This window comes from Stegodyphus dumicola, chromosome 3, assembly GCF_044657685.1.
Source record: "Stegodyphus dumicola isolate Sdum_Otavi_A_Nest chromosome 3, ASM4465768v1".
Taxonomy (NCBI): Eukaryota; Metazoa; Arthropoda; class Arachnida; order Araneae; family Eresidae; genus Stegodyphus; species Stegodyphus dumicola.
This window is the reverse complement of record NC_140770.1, coordinates 138,940,764-138,961,825: the sequence shown is the minus strand read 5'-3', so window position 1 is coordinate 138,961,825 and position 21,062 is coordinate 138,940,764. Positions and strand designations below refer to the sequence as shown.

The following is a 21,062-nucleotide window of genomic DNA, read 5'->3' as shown; positions in this document are numbered from 1 at the left end:
CAAAAACAACAATATGGATTTTAGGAGCTTGACCTTCCCTCTTGTTGTTGTTGTCATGTCCATATTACATGGAACAAAGGTTGCTAGAGCCTACTCCGAAGAGAGGTTGGACTTCTATTTTCCACCCCCAATTTTTAGGGAGAGCACCCGGGGGAGAGGAGGAGGGTCCGCAGTCTCCCACTCGTCTCCACTCCCACCAATCCACACGAGGGGACTTTCGGCTCGCCGCATATTTAGAGTGCCTCCATGCCGCACCTACATGATACATTTTACAAACATCCATGTCTTGTCCGGGATTCGAACCCGGGCCCTCCAGTACCGTAGTAGGCTCCCCTAACCACTATACCGTCTGGGTGACACCTCCCCCCCTTACAACACATATTTAGCTTCAAGTGATTAATATCTGCTCCCTAAACTGAAATCTGACCATCGTAGAAAGAGATTTAATGACGATGATGGCTTGAAAAGAACAGAAATGAAACATTTTGAGAGCAAACCTTCAGGGACAGACGACGACGTGAAAACTACATCGAGGCACAGGGAAACCATATTGAAAAATAGACTACTAAATTTTTTCTATTTCTTTTAAGTATATCAGGCTGAAAATTCTTGAATGTACCTGCGTATATTTACCATGCTCTCCGCGGAATAGCTTTCGAAAACATGGGTAAAATCAACATCTTCTAGATCCTGGGTATTAAAAGTGAGGAACGCTTAAGTAACGAAGTCTATTAATCTAATTCCATTGTCAAATGTATATAAAAGTTTCTATTAATATAACTGCATTGTTAAATGCACAAGCCATTATTTTGATTCTACAGATCGAACTAGTTACTTTTGGTTCATAATTTAAATAGTTTGTCATAATTTCATTCCTGAGCAACGTAAACTGTCCCGCGCTTTAATTAAGTTATCATGGGCATCCCACGTTTTTTCGCTATATAAAATTGTAGATAAATTCTACAAATATATAACTTCTGTAAAAATATTTATTCTATTATTTGCATTAAATTATATGATAAATTATTTTTCTCCTTTTAGTGCGTTAATTTTCATATAAATTTTTAATTAAAAACTTTTTTTAATTGTATTTTGTTTACAATACCTATTTCCGTCGGCTTGTCTTGAGAAAAATATATGCTATCGAGCTCGATTTTTTTTTCTTGTTGTATCAACTTTCAACTCTCGAAGCGCCATCTAGACTTGCTTCTGACAATAAAGGGAAATTGAGATAAACATGGACATGAATTCAGATAAATGAAACACTTTGTAGCTTTTCAGTCCTCTCCCTTCATTTGAATTGTTAAGATTATTCGTTCCGGGAGAAAATAATTGGATTCGTAAAAGTTTGGAAATCTTACTTCTTCCTTGTAACTAATATTTTTTAAAACGTTAGTTGATGAGATAATTTAATTGCTTTTTCAGCACTCTTTTGGCAAGCTGTAACTGAAAAGAATTCACAGTGTTTCTTCCTCTTTCGTGACCATTACATACTATCAATTTCTAACAAGGAAGTAAAACACATAACGAGTTTTTCAACCTTCAGCGTGCTTAAGGTAAAGATGAGATTTCTTGTCTTGAGATGTTTATTCAGATGCCGAAACGTCAGTGAGGCCGTGACGTGCCGTCAGATGAGTATGGCGCGACCCCAAAATTCGGTGAATCCCTCGACGATATATCCCCGCTTGGATTCTGTGGATCTTAGTGATGATACCTCGAAATGTGATTCCGGTTTGAAAGAGTTTAATTTTAAAAACTACCGGGACGCTTACCAGTACAAAACAACATGGGAAATCATACGAGCACTGACAATATTGAGAATGTGTTCGGTGAATTACTTGGTAGACAACAGCCTTTCGGTAAGTAAATATACCTGAATTTCTTTCATATAATTTTAAGAATTAATATGTCGGTGTTCATGCCATCATTTCCAAAGTAAGGCATGATATTCTAACCGGTACGATATAATGATACGGAAGTGTATCAGAAATCTGAATTTTATATACATTTCTTAGCTACATCAGTTATTATTTCTATTATTAAAGAAAAGGAAGAATTGATAAAATAAGCTTTTATTTAAAACTCGTAAAATAATTAAGGAATTAAACGGATAAAAATAATTTGTTAAGATTTGTTAGATAAAAATAATTTGTTAGTTTAATGGTCCATAAAACTAAATGATTCTCTTTACAAAATTTATTTACAATTTTACATCACGAATAATAGAAGCGCGGCCCACCGTTGATAAATTTATGAAGATAATGGCTCATACGTTTGACAATGAAATTCGATTATTCAGTTTTGTTACTTAGACACCCATGCTCGTGCTGTAGATAAATTTTGTAAAGAGGATTATTTAATCTATTTTTCCAATAAAACTATACGATACATTACTTTTCTTCTTTTAGTTCATTAATTATTTTACGAGTTTTAAATAAAACTTTTTTTTTTAATGAAAACACTTTCTTATTTTTTTTTTTCAATTATCTTCTTTTTAATCTAAATCACACGTTCTTAATTAAACTATTCCATTTTAAAATAATTTTTCGACAACGAATAACTATTCCTTTACTTCCAACAATTCTATTATATGAATGTTCGAAAAAAATGTAAAGGTTTTCGGAAATTCACCGAAAAAAAATCAGAAATTGCATAAAAAAATTGCTATCAATTTCATTTAAAAGATTTTTTTCCGCCGTATCCGATGACGTAAACCGCAAAATTTTAAGTTTTATAGTTCTAAGCTTTTTAGTTTAGTTAAATTTTTAAGTTTTTTTAAACGGAAATATGTACGAAACAAGTAATATATTTTTTTTAAAGTCGATTCCTACTTAGGTCAACAAAGAAAAATTTTTAATTAAAAATTTTAAGAAATTTAATGTATGTAAAATTGTATTAACAGCAAGAGCCGTCCACTACAAGTTTAAAAAAATGTATTTGAACTTGAGTGGATGAATAAAAAGTATTTTATTAAAAATTGAAAATTTGAATAACATATAGGAAGAGTGTGAGCTAATAGTAGGAAATTAAAAATCACTGTATTGTTATCCATTACATTGTGAATTCATTACATTGAACGTGCAACATTTGAGTTCCATAGCTTATCAGGAAATAGTGCGAAAATCGATGACACATTTTTTACCATAGCAACAAAACGTAAGCTAAATAGAAACCTATAATAATGAAGAATCTGTATGTATGTTTGTCCTCGCACTGCGTAAAAACGTAGGTAACTGGAAAACCAAATTTAACGTAGGTAACCAAATTTTGAAAGTACATATAGTCCTCCACCTGAACATGTGCAACTCGAAGCTTGAATTTCTTGTCTATTTATTTTATATTTTGTGCGAACTTAATGACAAAATCACCGATTTAAAAGCAATGTATTGCCAAACGGAAGAGTATAAGATATAAAGTTTCAAATTTAATCAGGAAACTAAACGATTTAATGCCATATTTTTAGCAATCCTATAAATCACTGGGTTATGATTAGTACATAATTCGGTGCTTTTTATACTGAATTTGTTGTGAATTTGTTGTCTATTTAATTTAAGATATTAAATTCCTACGTCATAGACCTAAAATTATAATACGCCCTGGACGCAGCATCATAGATAAAGAAATTGTTATTTTTAGCTAATTTTTTTAATGAAAAACTAATCTGTAATAAAAATAATCGAATAATATAGTCTTAAAAATAACGTTTTAAAAGTTCAGAACGCAATATCAGTTATTAGACCAAACGGGCGGTATCCCAGAAGGACTATCAGTCTGAAAACGGCATTTTGTGACGTTTCACTATAAACGGAGAATCATTTTTTAAATTGTTGAGACCGAATATTATCACCCTGCATGATACATTTTACAAACATCCATGTTTGTAAAATGTATCATGCAGGAATATTTATTATTTAAAGAAATTGAAAGAATTTCTTCATTATTTAAAGAAATTAAATAATGAAGAATCTGTATGAATGTAAGCCATCAAATTTTGAATAATGTAATCCTCCACCCGAACATGAGCACCTAGACACCCGAATTTGAATTTCGAATTTTTTTTATTATCTATTTCATATTCTGTAAACCTCTAACGAATTTTCGATTAACAAATTCAACGATTTCAAAGCGAGAAATGGCAACACTGTAAGGAAAAAACATTTTTATCTCAGGTGCGCCGAATCTGTCTATCGGAAATCCTAAAGACATGCTGTTTTTAAATATTTCGTGATATTGCTGTTGAATTGAATTGTATGTGGTTTAAGTGCGAAGAACATGATATTTAATAAATAAAGGTAACACACAAAACGTAAAAATAAATAAATAAATAAATAAAAATTTAAAAAAAAAACGCTTCTTTTGGCGTAATATAAAATCTGAAAGCTTTGTTAAAAATTATTTTAATATATGATTAAACTTAATTTCTAAAGTTTTTATGCGAGAAGCATAATAAATCGTCCTTTTATACCCATACAATGTTTATCAATGGTCAAAATGTTTTGAAATTCTGAACAACGGTTTCAGAGAAATCATGCACGCAAGCAAAAAAAATTACAGTTTTGGAAAAAAAAAAAAAAAAGATTATAATTGCTTTTAAATCCTGAAAATGCACATTATTTTTTTAATATTAAAAAAGAAGATTAAAAAGTTAAAATTTGTTATTGTAATTAATTATATACTATTTAAACAATACTGAACATATAATCATTATAATTTATTTGAGAAAATTAAAAATGACGAGTCTAAATTTTCCTATGATTTCAAATTTAATTATAGTTCTAAAGGTTCAAAGCTAGAAACACGATAGCTGGTCATTTTATACGGAAACAGCATTTACTCAATTCCTCAAAATTTCTTGAAATTTGAATCAGCCATTTAAGAGGAATCAAGCACGCAAGCAAAATAATCACATTTTTATGAAATCTTAACTAGAAAGAATAAAATAAAATTCTGAAGGGTTTCAGATTTTAAATTACGTCCAAACGGGCATTTTTTTAACGTTCTGTGCGTTACCTATATTTATTAAATATCATGCTCTTCGCACTTAAACCATAAAATTCAGTTCAAGAGCAATATCGCAAAATAATTTTAAAATGAGCATATCTATAGAATTTCCAGTACAGAGTCTCTCGCGCTGGAGTTACAAATGTTTGTTTGTTTTTTCCCCCGTAGAGTGTTGCCCTTGCTGGCTTTGAAATCGTTTAGTTTGTTAATCAAAAATTCGCTGAAGTGTTACAAAATTTGAAATCGATAACAAAACAAATTTTAAATTAAAATTAGGGCTTCCACATGCCCATATTATATGGAAGATTACGTTATTCACATTTTTATGTCTCTAGGTACCATTGTTTTATCATAGTGCAAGAAACATACATACATTCATACAGATTCTTCATTATTTAATTTCTTTAAATATAATACAGGGCGATAATATTTGGTGGCAACAATTTGAAAAGTGAAACAATGCTTATCGTGAATCGACGCAAAAGGCCAAAAGGAAATCAATAGTCCTTCTGGGCAAATTGCCCCTTTGAACTAATTATCATGGAATCTTGCAAGTACATTATTTTCTTTAAAAAATGTCAAATTTATAGGGTTATAATTATTAATTTATAGGGCATGATATGGCAATGCTATTTTAGTCTTATAACCTTAACAGACGTGAAGCGAGATATTGTTATGTCCAAGGTAAAACACAAAGGTCTTAAGAAGGTTATAATAACTTTTTTATTTAAACAGAACTAGGAACATAAGGACAAGCTCTTGTGCTACAATAACCAGAACTCGTGGTGATGCAAATAAACTGAACAATCAAATTTAAATTAAACGTTGAACAGTAGTCAAGGACTACACAATTAAATATTATACTAGAAGCTGGCACAAATACTTTAACGGTGTTTCAGATTTAAAGTAAGCGAAAGACTGCACAACCGAATAATTAACTAAAACTATTAGAGCTGGCAGGAACAAACCACGTAGCACGCACGCAATGCCAGAAACACTCTCTGTTAAAACCGAAAACCTCAGTTTAAATGCTCACAAGTAATTTGCATTCTGGTAAGGAATACGGAAAGAAAAAGTTAGGGTAAAGATTGAATTGGAAAGTTGTAGTAAAGTGCTGCAATTTTCTTTCAAAATCTTTGCAGGCTGCCAAATAATAAATATTGGAAGAATTACAATTTTACCAATAAAGGAAATATAAAGACACAAGTGGGTTTCAATAAAATTGGTTATCAATTAGCAAAAGACCTAAACCTTTATTAATTTGGAAGTTAAACAACAAAAATCAGCGTTATATTTACAAATTTTTACAAGACTAGTTTCAATGATTTTACCGAACCATCATTCTCAGTTGCCAAAGTGCAAAATAGACCTAGACCTTGTTTGAGAAATGAATGTAATGACTTTACCCTTGTGCCCTCTTGAAAACGGTGACTTTTGTGTTTATGTTGGACTTGATGAAAAAATTGATAAGAGATGCCCACTACCCAGATCAGAGCCATTGCTTTCTCTGAACCCATGTTTACACCGATATGTTCATGATTGAGCGAGGTACTGGAGCTGGTGCAGGAATATATTGTAACCATTTTGCATTCTATAAAGCAGTGGGAAGAGATACTACCAATTTTGATTGTGAAGTTGGGGCTATATTTATTGCTTTGAATCAATTAAGCGCTCGGAAGAGTAATTTCCCTTGGGCTGTTATTTTGTCCGATAGCAAAGCCGCTTTGCAGGCTGTCTCCAACAATAAATTTTGCACTTCCGAAAGAATTTACGAATGTAGGAAGATTTTCAACACTCTGGCTGTCTTGCAGTGGATTGCTGGTCATTGTCGTATCGAAAGAAATGAAAGAGCCGATTTCCTGGCAAAGAAAGGAACGACTATTATACAAATCACTAATAACTATATGACTTTTAACTCCACAAAACTCCTAATTAAATTAGAATTTAAGAAGAGGTTTGCCTCCTACTTATCAAATGAAGCTAAGACCTGGGAGTGTCTCCCCAGCTCAAAGCCAGCTATTCCAGATTTTCCTCGTCTTGTAGACGTGGCGTTATTTCGTCTTTTGATTGGGCAAGATTGTCTGAATGTTTTTTTTTTTTTTTTTTTTTTTTTTTTTTTTTTTTTTAATTCGACTTAACGACTTCTTCTTTGTAACTATGGACAGCCCATGGATAAGAAGCATAATGACAAATGCAATGCACTATTATCTTTTCATTCTATTGTTAAGTATTGGGAAGCAAGATCAAGACTAATGGCTTAGTGACCAAATGTCTGGTATTTGTATAAATAAATAGTACATATTGAAATCATAATAACTGGTTAATAAACATAAGCTACTCTACAAAATATGCAGAGAGATTATGCTAATACTTTAGCTGTTCTATTATGTGAATATTTATATTATGCTATTATTTTATTACTATGATTGCCGGCCTAAGGTACCGGCAATACGGTTGTCCGGGACGCCATAGAAAATATGAAAGTAATAAATACAGTTTTTTCCCAATCTTATGTGTTAAACGCATTTATGTCTAAGTCCAAATATCACTCGGGTTCAGCTTCTGACACTCTAAGCAACAACTTTTGTTACAACGAGGCAGTACAAAACGAAATTAATAGCCCAGAAGGGCTATTAATTTCGTTTTGGAATTTTTCGTCCTCCACTACAAAACGGAGTTTCACTTTTCAAATTGCTGTCAGCAAATATTAGAGCCCTGCCAATCCTTTTCTTTGATATGTTCCATTTATTTAATTCGATGGGATGGGTGGGATGGGAATTTAAAGTTATCCAAGTTTGCCCCAAGATTACAAAAACCCTAAACATACAGCCATAGTAAGAAGAGTATATGCCGCAGCGACAATATACGTGGAATTTTATAAAATAGATAAATAATACTTATAGACTAATTTACGGAAGAGTTTTTGCTTGTTAACATTATGCATAAAATTTTCTTTATTTCATCTTTTTTCTTTTGTATATGATATTTGATGATCAGTTAAAGAATTATCAGCATGACTAAAATTTGGTATTACATCTATTTCGTTCCTTTGACACCTATTGCAGATGATGAAGAGGGTACAACGTGCTTCTGGAGTTCGAGGACTTCGAATTTTTTTAAAGCCAACTTTATACAACCAGTTCGTAGGAGGCGAGTCAACGAAAGAAATTCGTGCATGTGTCCGGAGGTTGGCTGAAACAGGCATGAGGGCCATGCTTGCTGCCACTATGGAGGAAGATGTTGGTGAAGGAGGGTAAATATTAAATAGCTAAATAAATTCTCTTGATTTTCCTGTAAGTAATTACGTTCTCAAGCCACGTTAAACTTCAAAGGACATATTTACATACCAGAGGACCTCGGTTGGTTTCCTTCTGGGACAGTGGAAGAAATTAACATTTAAGCATCTGCGAGGAATTGAAAGGGACTTTGTTTACAAATAATTTGAAAGTAAAAGTTTTATGACATTTGCGTCAAAATGGGAAATAATAAAATCATTTTCCCCAAAATTTTAAAGGAATGAAAATGTTTAAATTAAAATTATTATATGTGACTAGAATATAAATATAACTAGAATATAAATATAACAATATTAATATGAAAAAAAGTAAAAGAAAGGTCACTTTTTTGTGGCCAGTTTTTTACACCACGGAAGGAAGTTTCTAACTCTGCTAAGAATGCACCATTTTCAATATCTTACTTTATGTTGATGCCATTTGCAATACATCAAATCTTGTATGGTAGAAGGGATTGTAATTTATAAAATTTTACATTGAGCTGTATAACGTAGTTGATATGAAATTGCAACAGGGTTACAGCAAATTTTCTTCTCTTTTGAATATATCCTTTCAATTGTTTGTTTTTACAATCATGTAGATTCAATTTTATAATATAATTTTATTTTTTATTCTTTCCAAACAATTTTTCTATTTTACTATGTCTGTTATTAATATGAAATTAAAGCTAAATTTAAAATCCGTCTAAATTATAAGGAAGTCTCACCGCAAGTATACAAAAATTTATACAAAACCCTCCCCCCTAAAAATATATAAAGAACCAAAGAAAGGTGATAGTAAACATACAAATGAGGTTAGTTAAATTATATAGAAAATGAAATTATTTAAATTTGTAACACACTAGTGTTATATGTGAATAACATAAAGTAATATAAATAAATTCAAAAATTAGTTTCTTAAATTTCTACCACTTTAGCAGCAAAAACGTATTTTTTCCGATCGATTTTTTCCGCTGTGAAAGAACTTACCAGCCGTGAGGAAGACATAATTTTGACACTTATTAGTTCAAGAATGTATTGCCAATAGCACCGCATCATCCTCTTAATGCTCAGCCGTCCCCAAGGGTGTTCTTCGTGAATACTATTGGGGCACAGTTGCGCAGTTAGTGTGGTGGGGCAATACTTGTACGACCAGTGGGGAAATTCTGGTATCCCGTCCACTTCTACTTGTACCTGTATATCTAATTGGCTTATCACTGAACATTTTTGAAAATCATTTGTTTAGCACAAAATTTCCAAAATTTGGTCTGTATCTAATCACGTTTTCATTGTGTGGTACTTTCCCTTTCGGGTAATAAATGTATGTCATATGAATTCATTACCGATAATTCACGTCACATTTATCATTCCGTATAGTGTGTCTTTGTTGTTGTTTTGTATCTAATATTCTTTTAATTTCCTTAAAGGATTTCGGTTGTTTTTAATGCGAAGTTTAAAAAGGCATACAAATTTTAAAAGGGAATGCGAAATTTAAAAGGGAATGATACGAAATTTTAAAGAGGGTCAGAGATGATTAAGGTATCCATATCCAAATTTGCACCGGCAATTGATTGGCATAATCAAAATCCCATTAATTGCAAAAGGATTATTAATAAAAGTGATAACTAATTATGTATTGATATAAAGCTGCAACACGTAGTAAGGAAGAAATCATATAAAACAATTAAAAATTTACTAAAATTGTATAATAAGATTTAAAAGTCAATAATATTTTTTAAATATGTAACGTAAATGTTTTATGGAAAAAGTGCAGTATAAAGAAGTAAAACGCAGGAATACAAAACAGAATTAAAAAAAAAAAAAAAAAAATATGAAGAGAGCAATACTACCTGAAAAGCTACCTAAAAAATTTAAAGATGATTTTTAATACTCGCTTTCAAGCAATTAAAAATTTGAATGTACCAACATTTTTTGCCGATGTAATTTGACGAAATATATTTAAGTAGCACATAACTGTCAAATTTCCTGTTTTCTACGGCGAGATTTCCGGTCTTTAATCACATCTTCCGGTCTCCTAGTATAACAGCAGCCCACCAGCGGCCGAGCGGTAAAGACGCTGAACACTGGTAGTTCGGTCTGAGGTTCGAATCCCGCGAACGGGCTGGCTGCATGGGCGTTTTCGTGGTTTTCCCCATGTGTAACGTGTATACGAGCCAGTTTCCCTTAGAAAGTCCTCCACGAAAGGCATCCCTCCCTTTAGGCAGGTAGCCCTCGTGTGCTTTGCCATAACTGAATAATCCAATCCTAGTATAACAGCAGTTTCCAAAGGGGGGTACGCCAAAGAAGTAGGCTCACGATCACTTGCGAGTGTATGATTGTGTATCACGTGAGTGCGGAGATCCTCTCATTTGTTGGTTATGTCTGTTTTCACCAGCATCTAGGGAGCTTAACATTATAAATGTACCATCTTTAAACCACATATATAATGAATTTTCACCAACATTAGACCTTGCGACGAAAAAGAAAATTTACACCTCTATCTTGCGTCCTATTCTCGCATATGCCTCATCGGCACGAAGCGCTGCCTCTGGAACAGATCTCAAATTCATTTGGTGGCTGGACTTGTACAAATTCACAATAAACTCATATTTTCCACATTCTCTCAGGTCCAAAGTGTGAATTTAACATTGGTTTAAACACTGAACTCAAAAATTTTTTATTCATCAATTCGCATGACGTGAGGCCGGAATTTACTTTCTTTCTCCTTCTCATCGAACTTCCCTTGGCAGCCAGTTCCCATGCCGATTTCAAGAGACAGGGGTTTCTTTTTGGTCTTGCACTTTGGATTTTTCATCAGGAAATCATCCTATTGTTCTTATGATCCCTACCCGGGGATTCCCTGAGGTGCCGGAAATAGCGTAATAAAGCTTTTGCTGATTGCGGCAGAAAACAAAAATATCAAACGCATATATGTATCATTTTATATTATATGGAGTAAAACTTATAATTATTTTGTAGAGACATTAGGTATTTTTGAAGCAGGCGAAGAGACAAATGTGCAATGGCCTTGCCGGGACTCGAACCTGGACATCTCGAATACGCGCCGAGTGTGTTACCGGTACACCACGAAGGCATGCTGGAAGGAGGGAGAAATTATCTTATAATTTTTACTCTAGAGGCACGCGATCGAGAAGGTTTGGCGACCAGGCTAACTATGGCAAAAAAGGTGATGGCTATCTACATTAGGATGAATGTTGTCCAGGAGGAAGTTTTGTAAAAACAAGTTAGTATTTACGTAACAAATCAGAAAAACCATGGTTATGCACTTTTTCGGAAGTGTAAGGTGAAGCAATCTACAAAGTAATCCAACAACCGAGTATATCAAAATTTCAAAAATTTTGGAAATTCCAAAATGAATATTGTTATTGTATTGTTAGTCAAATTGAATATTGTTGAGCAAAGGATTTTCCTACTCTGTTACAAGTAATGCAGCACTTGAAGTTTCACTTGCAGTTTATGTTTTTAGCTTAAAAACCATTTGCTTGGTAAAAGATGTAGACGGGATTTTTCCCAAACAGACAAATTTTTATGACTGAGTATTAACTCAACGCTTCTCTATGGAAAATTTGGTAAAGCGTTCTAAATCGAACTTTCCAAATGTTTGCGAACACAAGACTATGAATTTTCACTTTTCAACTTTATTTCGAGAAACTAGAAACGTTCGTAACAGGAAAAAATATGGCCGTCCGTCTGTTCTGATTTCGGTCCAAATAAAGACAAGAATAAAATTTTACAATCACCAACAAAGAAGATGAGAAAGTTGATATTGCAAACGAAATTTATACTTCACAAACTAAAGCTCAATCATAAAAATTCGTTCCGTTTCGGGAAATTAATCACCATTTTTTTCCAAACAAACGGTTTTCAAAGCTAATAAAATGAATTGCAAACTAAAATTTCATTGATATATTACTGGTAACAATACAGAAATGTCATCTGTTGCCCTAATATCTATTCTGGAATCTCTACAATTTTTGAAAATTCGTTGTGTGCGACTTTTGGGTCACCCGATATATGTATACAGAAAAGTCTTGAATTTCTTTTCGTTCTTTTATCATTTATTTTTAATCAACTTTTTAGAACGAATGGTAGGTTTATATATATGTGTGTGTTTTTTTCCTCCTAGAGATGAGAATGTTTACAACAATAATTGTGAGAGAATATTGGAATCGATAGAAATAGTGACAGAAGAAGATACGCCTTCTCCAATGATACAGTTAAAGCTTTCGGGGTTACTGTCAGCAGATCTTTTGGTAACTATATAAAAACCTTACTTCTTTTGGTAACTATATAAAAAACTTACTTCTTTTGTTAACTATATAAAAAACTTACTTCTTTTGGTAACTATATAAAAAACTTACTTCTTTTCAAAATATTTTACAGTGAAATCTTGGTTCATAAATTTAATTCATTTCTGAAGACCATTTGTTACTCAAAATATTAGTAAACTCAATTTAGGACATAAAGTAAAATATTGGCACTATCTCAGTATCAAATTTTCTTAAGCATATAAAGTATTTCTCCCGCTTTCCTAGCGTGCCTTCGTGGTGTAGTGGTTTGCGCACTGGGCCAGTATTCCAGATGTCAGCGGTCTTCGTGGTGTAGTGGTTTGCACACTGGGCCGGTATTCCAGAAGTCCGCGGTTCGATTTGGAGAGAGCGTTGTTAATTTTTCATATTTCTTGCTTCTAAAAAAATCCTAATGTCTCCACAAGCAATGCAGATTCTTGGCCATACTTTTAAGAACCGATGGTTGACCAAAATATCAAAAAACCAAACTTCATCAAATTCGTCTATTTTAAACATAATAATAGTAATAACAATAACAATAATAATAATAATAATAATAATAATAATAATAATAATAGCCCCAAAATGGACTATCCCTAGAAACCTTCCTTCTGACAAAGCTAAAATAATATCTTCTAACGGAAACAGTTCCTCCTTTCATTTCCTTTGGTTCCAGCACAAAGGACTCCACTGACTGTATCAGAGAATCGTTCCTAATACATAGGAAGTTTTGAGATCTTAACTTTGCTTTATGGAAATTAAGCACTTGCTGGACCACAGATGGTGTACGCCGAAAACATCGCGGTAAAATTATTACAGACGAAAGCGTCGCGAAGAAGGCAACACAAGAGAAAAACAATGTCTTATAAAACAGAAAAAGATCGCTGGAGAAATGAAAGCAAGGAGAAATATCTCGGTTTTAAAACGTTGTCATACGGAAAAAAAAAGCATCTACAAAATCATCATCTGAGGATATCTTCACAAACATGTATTTTTAGACTATAAAAGCTTAAAATGCAGGTTCGTATAATGGGAGCGTAAGACGAAATACGGAATAGTTCTGTCTCTGTGATTCATATTTTTGAATAAATTAATAAATGTCTACTGAAAAAGCTAGATGGGAATTTAAGCATTCAAAATCTGAAAATGTGTAGAAATTAAAGCTACGTGGAATAGTTAACAGAATTTTAAATTTATGTAGTTAACTATTAGAAGACAATATTAATATTCATCTCTATTATAAATTGTAGTAGTAATTTTTCATGAAAAGTATAATATAAGAAAGATTAGAAAAAATAACTTTGTAGAGTACCTCACTTTGGAATTCTAAGTTAATGTTGGAAATAAGGAATCTAAGAACTGATAAGCGAATAATCGCTTGCGTTCGGTGACAAGAAACAACAAGATAGAAGGGTAACTAACCCTTTATTATTCCAATAAAATTTAACAAAACTCCGCCTGGGAGTGTACAAGCAAAGCCCGCACTTGGACTTGAACTAAAAAGGACTAAGAATTAAACTAAAACTAAGATTAACTAAAGAAGTATAGCCGAAGCTATCAAGGTTCAATTAGAGTTGGCCCCTTAACTTATTTGACTACGAAGCTTAGCAAGGGCCTGAGTACGGCCGAGCGTAATAACAGCTTTGAGAGAAAGAGTGGCCAAAAAGGCAGACGCGCGTAAATCAGAAACTCTGATTCTCTCTGACTCAGTACGTAACTTCGTCTGTGTCTGTGGATCAGAAGGGTCACCAGACCATTACGTATTTGAATGTCCTTTGACGGCTGCACACCATCTTCCGCTACCTACAAATAATAGGAACGCCTATCACCGGTTCCTTATAACGCATAAAGGAGCGTTTAATTCAATCTCCAGCATCATGAATACCATCGCGGCATTGGGCACAGACCTTTGCCTACCGTGCTAAAATGACGCTCTGGTGTACTGATGATAAGCTCTAAGACTAGTACAGTGAATTTTACATTATCTGGGCTTCACCACAACTGTGTGTTTAAGTTCCCCTGCCCACAATCTAAAGTGGCAATACTAACAATTCGCAAATATGTGGCATCTCCTTAGTGAGATGTGTTATGCCTCCATAATGATACGTGTGTAATCCCTTCAACAGCAATTGAACAAGCATCTTCTTATGCAGTGTTAGTGAACGCTTGTGTGCCTCACGGTGCACACATTGCTGGGGCACTGCCCAATAATTAGTGCTACAACATCCTCGTGCCTTTTATCAGTGTTTTTATCTATGTTCTTAGCGACGCTACAATAATCAACGCCTCAGCAATCTAACCGCACTCTTCTGCACACATGAGTATTCATGAACTCATCATTCATCATTCAAGATGTACCTGTATTTATATACAACAGAACTGCCTTACACTAACATTGTGCTCCAGCTTTCATGTGATTTCATGTACTCCATTTATCTTTTTGTGCCTTAAGTGACTATGTGTATGTACCTGTTTTTTGTGCTCTCTGTTTATGCATTTTACGCACTGTGCTTTGTGTATTGTTGCCTATGCATTTTTATGTCTTTTTATGCGTACGTCTTATTATCCAAGTATTTTTAGTTTAACTACCTACTATCTGTAACACCACAGCTTGCCTCTTCAATCTGTAATACAATCCTACTAATGCCCTTGTAAGGCCATGTATTTCCCTTTGACAACCTCAATAATCTCCTGGTGCAGCCTCGTGTGGTTCCAGGAAGCTTTTGCCGTAGTTAGAGGAGGGCTTGGAACACATGCCTGTTTACCTCTGTTAGACACCAGGCGTTCCAGTCCTCCGTAACCTACCTACCTACCTACGTAACTTCGTAGTTTAAATACCGCTCCTCCTCATTAAATATTCAGCAAATTCCAAAACTACGTTCTAGCCGGAAGTAGTAAGTTAAAGTTAAGAATTTGACAGGAAAGGAACTTAAAATTTAACTGTTAATAAATTTAACATAATCCTTACAACTTTTAATAGTTAAGTACATAAGTTTTAAATTCTATTAATTGCTTTACGTACCTTTTTATTAATTACTATACGTACAGGATCTATCCAGAAAGTAATGAGACTGATTCCATAAAATCTATTCATTTGAAAATAAGTTTACAGACACATAATATTCTTCAAAATAGCCTCCTCCAGCATTAATGCACTGTTGCCAACGACTCTGCCACCCATTGATGCCCTCCTGGAAGTCTTCAACTGGAATGCTGTTTCGAACTCACGTTACGTTTTTCTGTACGTTCTCCGTCAAAACGATGACTTTTTAAGCCGGATTTTAACCGAGGGAATAGAAAAAAGTCCGGCGGTGATAGATTGGAACTGTACGGTGTTTAGGGCAGCGTTGTGACATTGTATTTTGCCAAGAACTGAACCACTTTGAAGGATGTGTGAACCGGTGCATTATCATGGTGTAGAATTCAATTGTTTGTGAGCTAGGGGTGGACGAGCGCTATTTGATTCCTTAACCTCTGAAGTACTTCTTTGTAAAAATCTGCATTAACTGTCTGTCTGGGTGGCACGAACTCTTTGTGCACTATTCCCTTGGTGTCAAAAAATGCAATGAGTATGGACCTTAAAAAAATGGGGTCACTTGTTACGCTCTTTTCATGTGAAATCGACTCACGGTTTTCTTTCTGTCGGTCGGTCAAAATCCTTAGAACCAGCTTGGCACAAATTTTCCGCATCTGAAGGGCTTTCCTGACGATTTGATGCGCAGTCGCTTTTGTAAGTTCCGACATCTCCGCAATCATTCGGACACTCATCTGACCGCCAGAGTCCAAAAGCGCTTTAATTTTAGCCACACCATCTGAAGCTTGAGAGCCCAGTTGCGTTGTTCGTCATCGACGTCTTCTCTTTCCTCTTTGAAGGCTTTGTAACAAGGCAAAAGTTTCAGTAGCGGATTTGTTTAGTTTTACGCAAAACTTTATGGCGTATCGCTGATCGACACTCCGCTGCATTCTGAAAACCTAATGCCACTTTCAAACGCGTGTCTGCTTCACAAGCGATACGCGCTGCGCAAGGGCTCCAGTCCAGCTGACTTCCACCAGACTCTGTAGCTAACAGCCCCTACCAGCCGTACCGCCCGCAAACCCCTTCTTGGCGCGAAACATTCAGACTCATTACTTTCTGGACAGACCCTGTAGCTTTTTGATTTCTATCCTTTTTCAGATTTTGAATTCTTAAATTTCTCTCTTGCTTTTTCAGTAAAATTTAATAGTTTATTTAAAAATAGGAAATAATAAGTAAAAACAGTTCTTATTTCCTCTTTCGCTAACTGTTTAAAATTTGCAGCAATACTTTGTACACGAGTTCGTAGAAGCCAATGAAAGTCATTAAATCTAAGTCTAGTGAGTCTCGACTTTGTTTGTTACTCACTAGGCCTCTGTTTCCCTCAAAATTTATTCTATATGTTTGTTGTTTTCTACGTTTTAAACATTTTCTAAAGAGAAATATGGCATTATCATTGAAAATACTTCGCTATATTTTGGTTCCTTTACTCACATTTTGCACAAATTTATCGGATCAAAAAACTAATTTCATCTTCTCTTCCTTTCTCTTCTTCTGAAGAAATTTTCTTTAAATACCCTTTTATTGCTGATTCTGAAAGTGCTCCCCTTTTTCTTGTTGAGTCCATTTTATAGTGCTTTATTTAAATCCTCTACGTTCGCAGTGATAGTTTTCACACTCGTTGTTTTACCTAGAAAGATAATATCGTAAGAAAAAAACAAAACACAATCCTCATTCCCAAAACCTTAACATTTCTGCCTCTAACACAATCTGGCTTTAGTTTTTTCCAGGTCGAATTCATTGTCCAGTAAGTCATTTGCTTCCAGTCTTTGTAAATGTAGTAATGTGAGTTACGCAACGGAAAGATTTTTTTAAATTGTTGTGAATGTAATTCTGGTGGAAAATCATTCTTTGCCGAATCGAGTTTTTATATCTAAAGATACTGTTTCGTTACCCGAGATGTTCAGATAATTTATTCTCCAGGATCCATTGTATTAAAAATAAAATTGATAATTTTAGCTCTTCATCGTAGCTACATGTATGTTTAAGCAAGGTGCTGCATTTCTCTGCACGTTTAATTGTTCTTAATGACATATTATGCTTGATGTAGTGTTTTTACACTATTAAGGGTTAATACATTGGTGTCAAAAATTTAGGAAAACAAGTGAAATTTTTGGAATAAGTTAAACCACCTAACAGTAAATATCTGAAAATTAGGAGATATGTTTAATTTTGAATGAAAAATGTTATTTGCGTATCTGTTGGATATGAAAGTCATAAAACTGGCATTTTATGAAGAAATCGTATAAGCAGCTTTTTTATATATAATTCAGTGGTTTTGATGAATAGAGTGATGAGAGTGGTCAAATACACTGAAGTGCCACTAAGTTAGGGATAGCAAGCCAATAACGAGTTGGGCCTCCTCTGGCCTTGATAATAGCTGCACACGACGAGGCATAGATTCAATAACTTTGCGGAAGCATTTTTTTCTTACGGCTTGCCAAACGTCGGATAAAACTGTCCATTATTCAAGAAGGGTCGCTAGTGTTTTGTGATGTGGTTTCACACCTCTCTCCAAAACATCCAAATTGTACTCAGTAGGATTTAAGTCATAGCTTCTAGGTGGCCAGTTTATGACAGAGAAGTCAGAGGAATGGTCATCCAACCAGGCAGTAGCCAACCGGACCTGTGAGAGGGGCAGTTATCTTGCTGGAATACTCAATTTCTATGGGAATGACAGGACGACATAACTGGATAAAGATGATCCTCGAAAACTCTATGTGCCGAATCATATTGAGGGAGGTTGGTACAACTACCAAAAATTGCAAACACTGCTAAGAGAAAACACCCAAGACTGTGACTTAGCCGCCATGCCTTGTACAGTTTCAACCTGGCGTACACGATCCATGGCTTCATGAGCCGGACACCCTATTCTCAGCCTCTCGTTGTGTTAGGTAGTCGGAATCGAAAGTCATCACTCTATGCTACTCGTTTCCAATCCTGTAGAGACTATTCTCAGTGTACTCTTGCCTTGGCAAGACGTGCAGCTCGATGACATGCATTGAGTAATGGTACTCTTATGGATCTACAGCTCCCGAAGCCCATATGGTGAAGCGAGTGTTACACGATCCTTTCAGTAACTATACGACTGTCACCCTGATTCAGCTGGGTGGTAATTTGAGCTAATGTTTGGCTTCGCTGGCTGTGTACAATGCGGCTGAGCTGTCTCACACCACGCTCTTTCAAGGCTTATTGTCCCTTGCAAATTGCTCGATCACTAGTTTTCCCCCCGCCATCCGTATATTCTCATTATACTCTTGACACTCTCGACCTTAAAAATCCTAGCTCTATGACGATTTCCGAAATTGAATGGCCTATGCGTCGAGCGCCTACTATCTGTCCGCGATAGAAGGTGTCTAACTCAGAAGTTTACCCATACTGGATACTGAAGTGACTGATTAACAACAGCTATATTACCAGCTATATAAACAGTTACCACAACATTCTCACGTGAGCCAAAATGTGAGTTATTTAAGCATGGCAGTGCACTCGAGGGCTATCTGCCTAAGGGAAAGGGTGCCTTCACGAAGGACTTTCTAAAGGTATAAACTGCCTCGTATTCACGTTACACATGCGAAAAAGCACAAAAACCAACTTTGCAACCAATTCATTCGCCTGAATTCCAGCCCATATTGTACAATCAGTATTCAACAATCTTTAACCGGTTAACCACTTGTGAGGCCTATGTTTCTCAGATGGAAATCATATGGTCACCTACTGCGCCATGCAGAATTGCTAAAGATTTAGTGAACAGAATAGTGCGTTGGAGAATTGCTGATATATTTTAAGGGGTCGTGCCAATTTTACTTCAGGTATTATCATAATCAAACAGTTCTCGCTAATTTCAAGAGTACTGTCATTCATTGTTATTATTTATATATTTAACACATGCTTAAAAAACGTGGATGAAAGTTTTGAAACATGTATCTACTATATCCGCTTCACGAAAGACTACACATCTGACTTTGTTGAATTAATCTTTTTATGCGTATCTCATTATCAAAATGTTTTGAAAGTTTGATATGGTACTTGGTATTGAGTATGTATGAAGGTTCTTGTGAATTTCAGTGAAAGAATTCCATTATGTTATCGAATCATTTATTAGCTTTCAGCTTGCGGTCGTCCTTCATTATTATCTATAAGCCGATGTCACATCTATCATTCCCACCCTTTAGAATTCCTCTCCTTTGCTATTAAAGATTCTCTACATTGTCGCAGTCTTTTCCATGAAGAAATTTGTCTAATAAGCGAAAGAGCTTGTAAGCCTTTGAAACAGTAGATGACGCATGAATATGGATATAGAGGACAGTGGATAAAGAGGATGCAAGTACGAAATTCCTCCATAACTCCTATCCCTGGGTCCTATAACGGGTATGGGATTTGGAGTTATCATGACGGAATTCAACTCCCTGGTGGTTCACCAGTGACGAGCGCTGTTCTATTAAACATTGTGAGGGTAGCCTGACTGCTTATAATACCACCATATTTAACATTTTGGTTCGGTGATGGTATAAGGTATTTCTCCCTCTTTCCTAGCGTGCCTTCGTGGTGTAACGGTAGCACGCTGGGCCGGTATTCCAGAGGTTCATGGTTCGATTCCCCGCGAAGGCGGTTGCATATTTTTCATCTTTTCCGTTTTCAAATAACCTAATATGGTAATGCTCAATAAGTCACGCCTCTAAATATCCCATGAGACTCTTAGCAAAATCTTTTGTAGATAAAATTTTGTTTTGCAGTGGTTCCTGATTATCTGTCTGGCTTACAACAGTCCAGCGCTCTAACGTTTGATATTTTTGTATAGAACCTAATTCTTATACCAGATGCTATTTGACGCAAAACTCTAGACGCATTCTTCAAAGCGAGGTTTCAAACACAACAAGTCAATATTTTTTGCCTGTTTCTTTCCAGTAATTTATGTAGTACCAAAGTATCCATCTTTACTACAAATTCCGTAATCTAAATCCATTTGTCTACACCTATCCTATGAAAGCCTACTTTCTCCATCAATTCTGCAGCTGCAATCGGTTTATCGTTTCACTAGTTTTCAATAGGTTCTCATCTTTAAGGTCTTTCTGAACAATTTAGTTGGCTTTCAAATACCTTCTGTCCTTCTTATATTTATCCCTTTATTCTTCTTAGTCCTCGTGATAAGGGTTATTTGGTTTAAAGTTAAGCAAAAAAAAAAAAAAAAAAAAAAAAAAAAAAAGCAACCTTGGTTTGGTGAAGATTTTAACTAAATTATATCGATTTCGAGAGCGATCAGACACAGATCTCTGTATATATATATAAAAAAAAGCTTTTAATGACTATTAAGAGACAATTAGGCTTTTTGGAGCAAAGAACTTAAATATTCATTTGAGCTTTACAGAGATTCGAAACACAGATCTTGCATTTTCTATAGTCCATT

The 21,062-nt window shown here is 34.7% G+C and overlaps 1 protein-coding gene across 5 annotated transcripts in view; it reads left to right on the top strand.

The window, feature by feature from the left end:
- The first annotated feature begins 1,265 nt into the window (after positions 1-1,265).
- The window catches only part of LOC118192813 (hydroxyproline dehydrogenase-like), a 134,513-nt gene continuing 114,716 nt past the window's right edge, over positions 1,266-21,062 (top strand). For 4 of the 5 annotated variants that reach the window (XM_085813356.1, XM_085813359.1, XM_085813358.1 and 1 more), the window contains exons 1-3: positions 1,266-1,859; positions 8,067-8,254; positions 12,420-12,546. In XM_085813356.1, coding sequence (XP_085669482.1) covers positions 1,563-1,859; positions 8,067-8,254; positions 12,420-12,546 — 612 coding nt within the window. In that variant the 5' untranslated portion in view covers positions 1,266-1,562. The remainder of the gene's footprint in view (positions 1,860-8,066; positions 8,255-12,419; positions 12,547-21,062) is intronic. The other variant, XM_035363834.2, reaches the window with a different exon arrangement.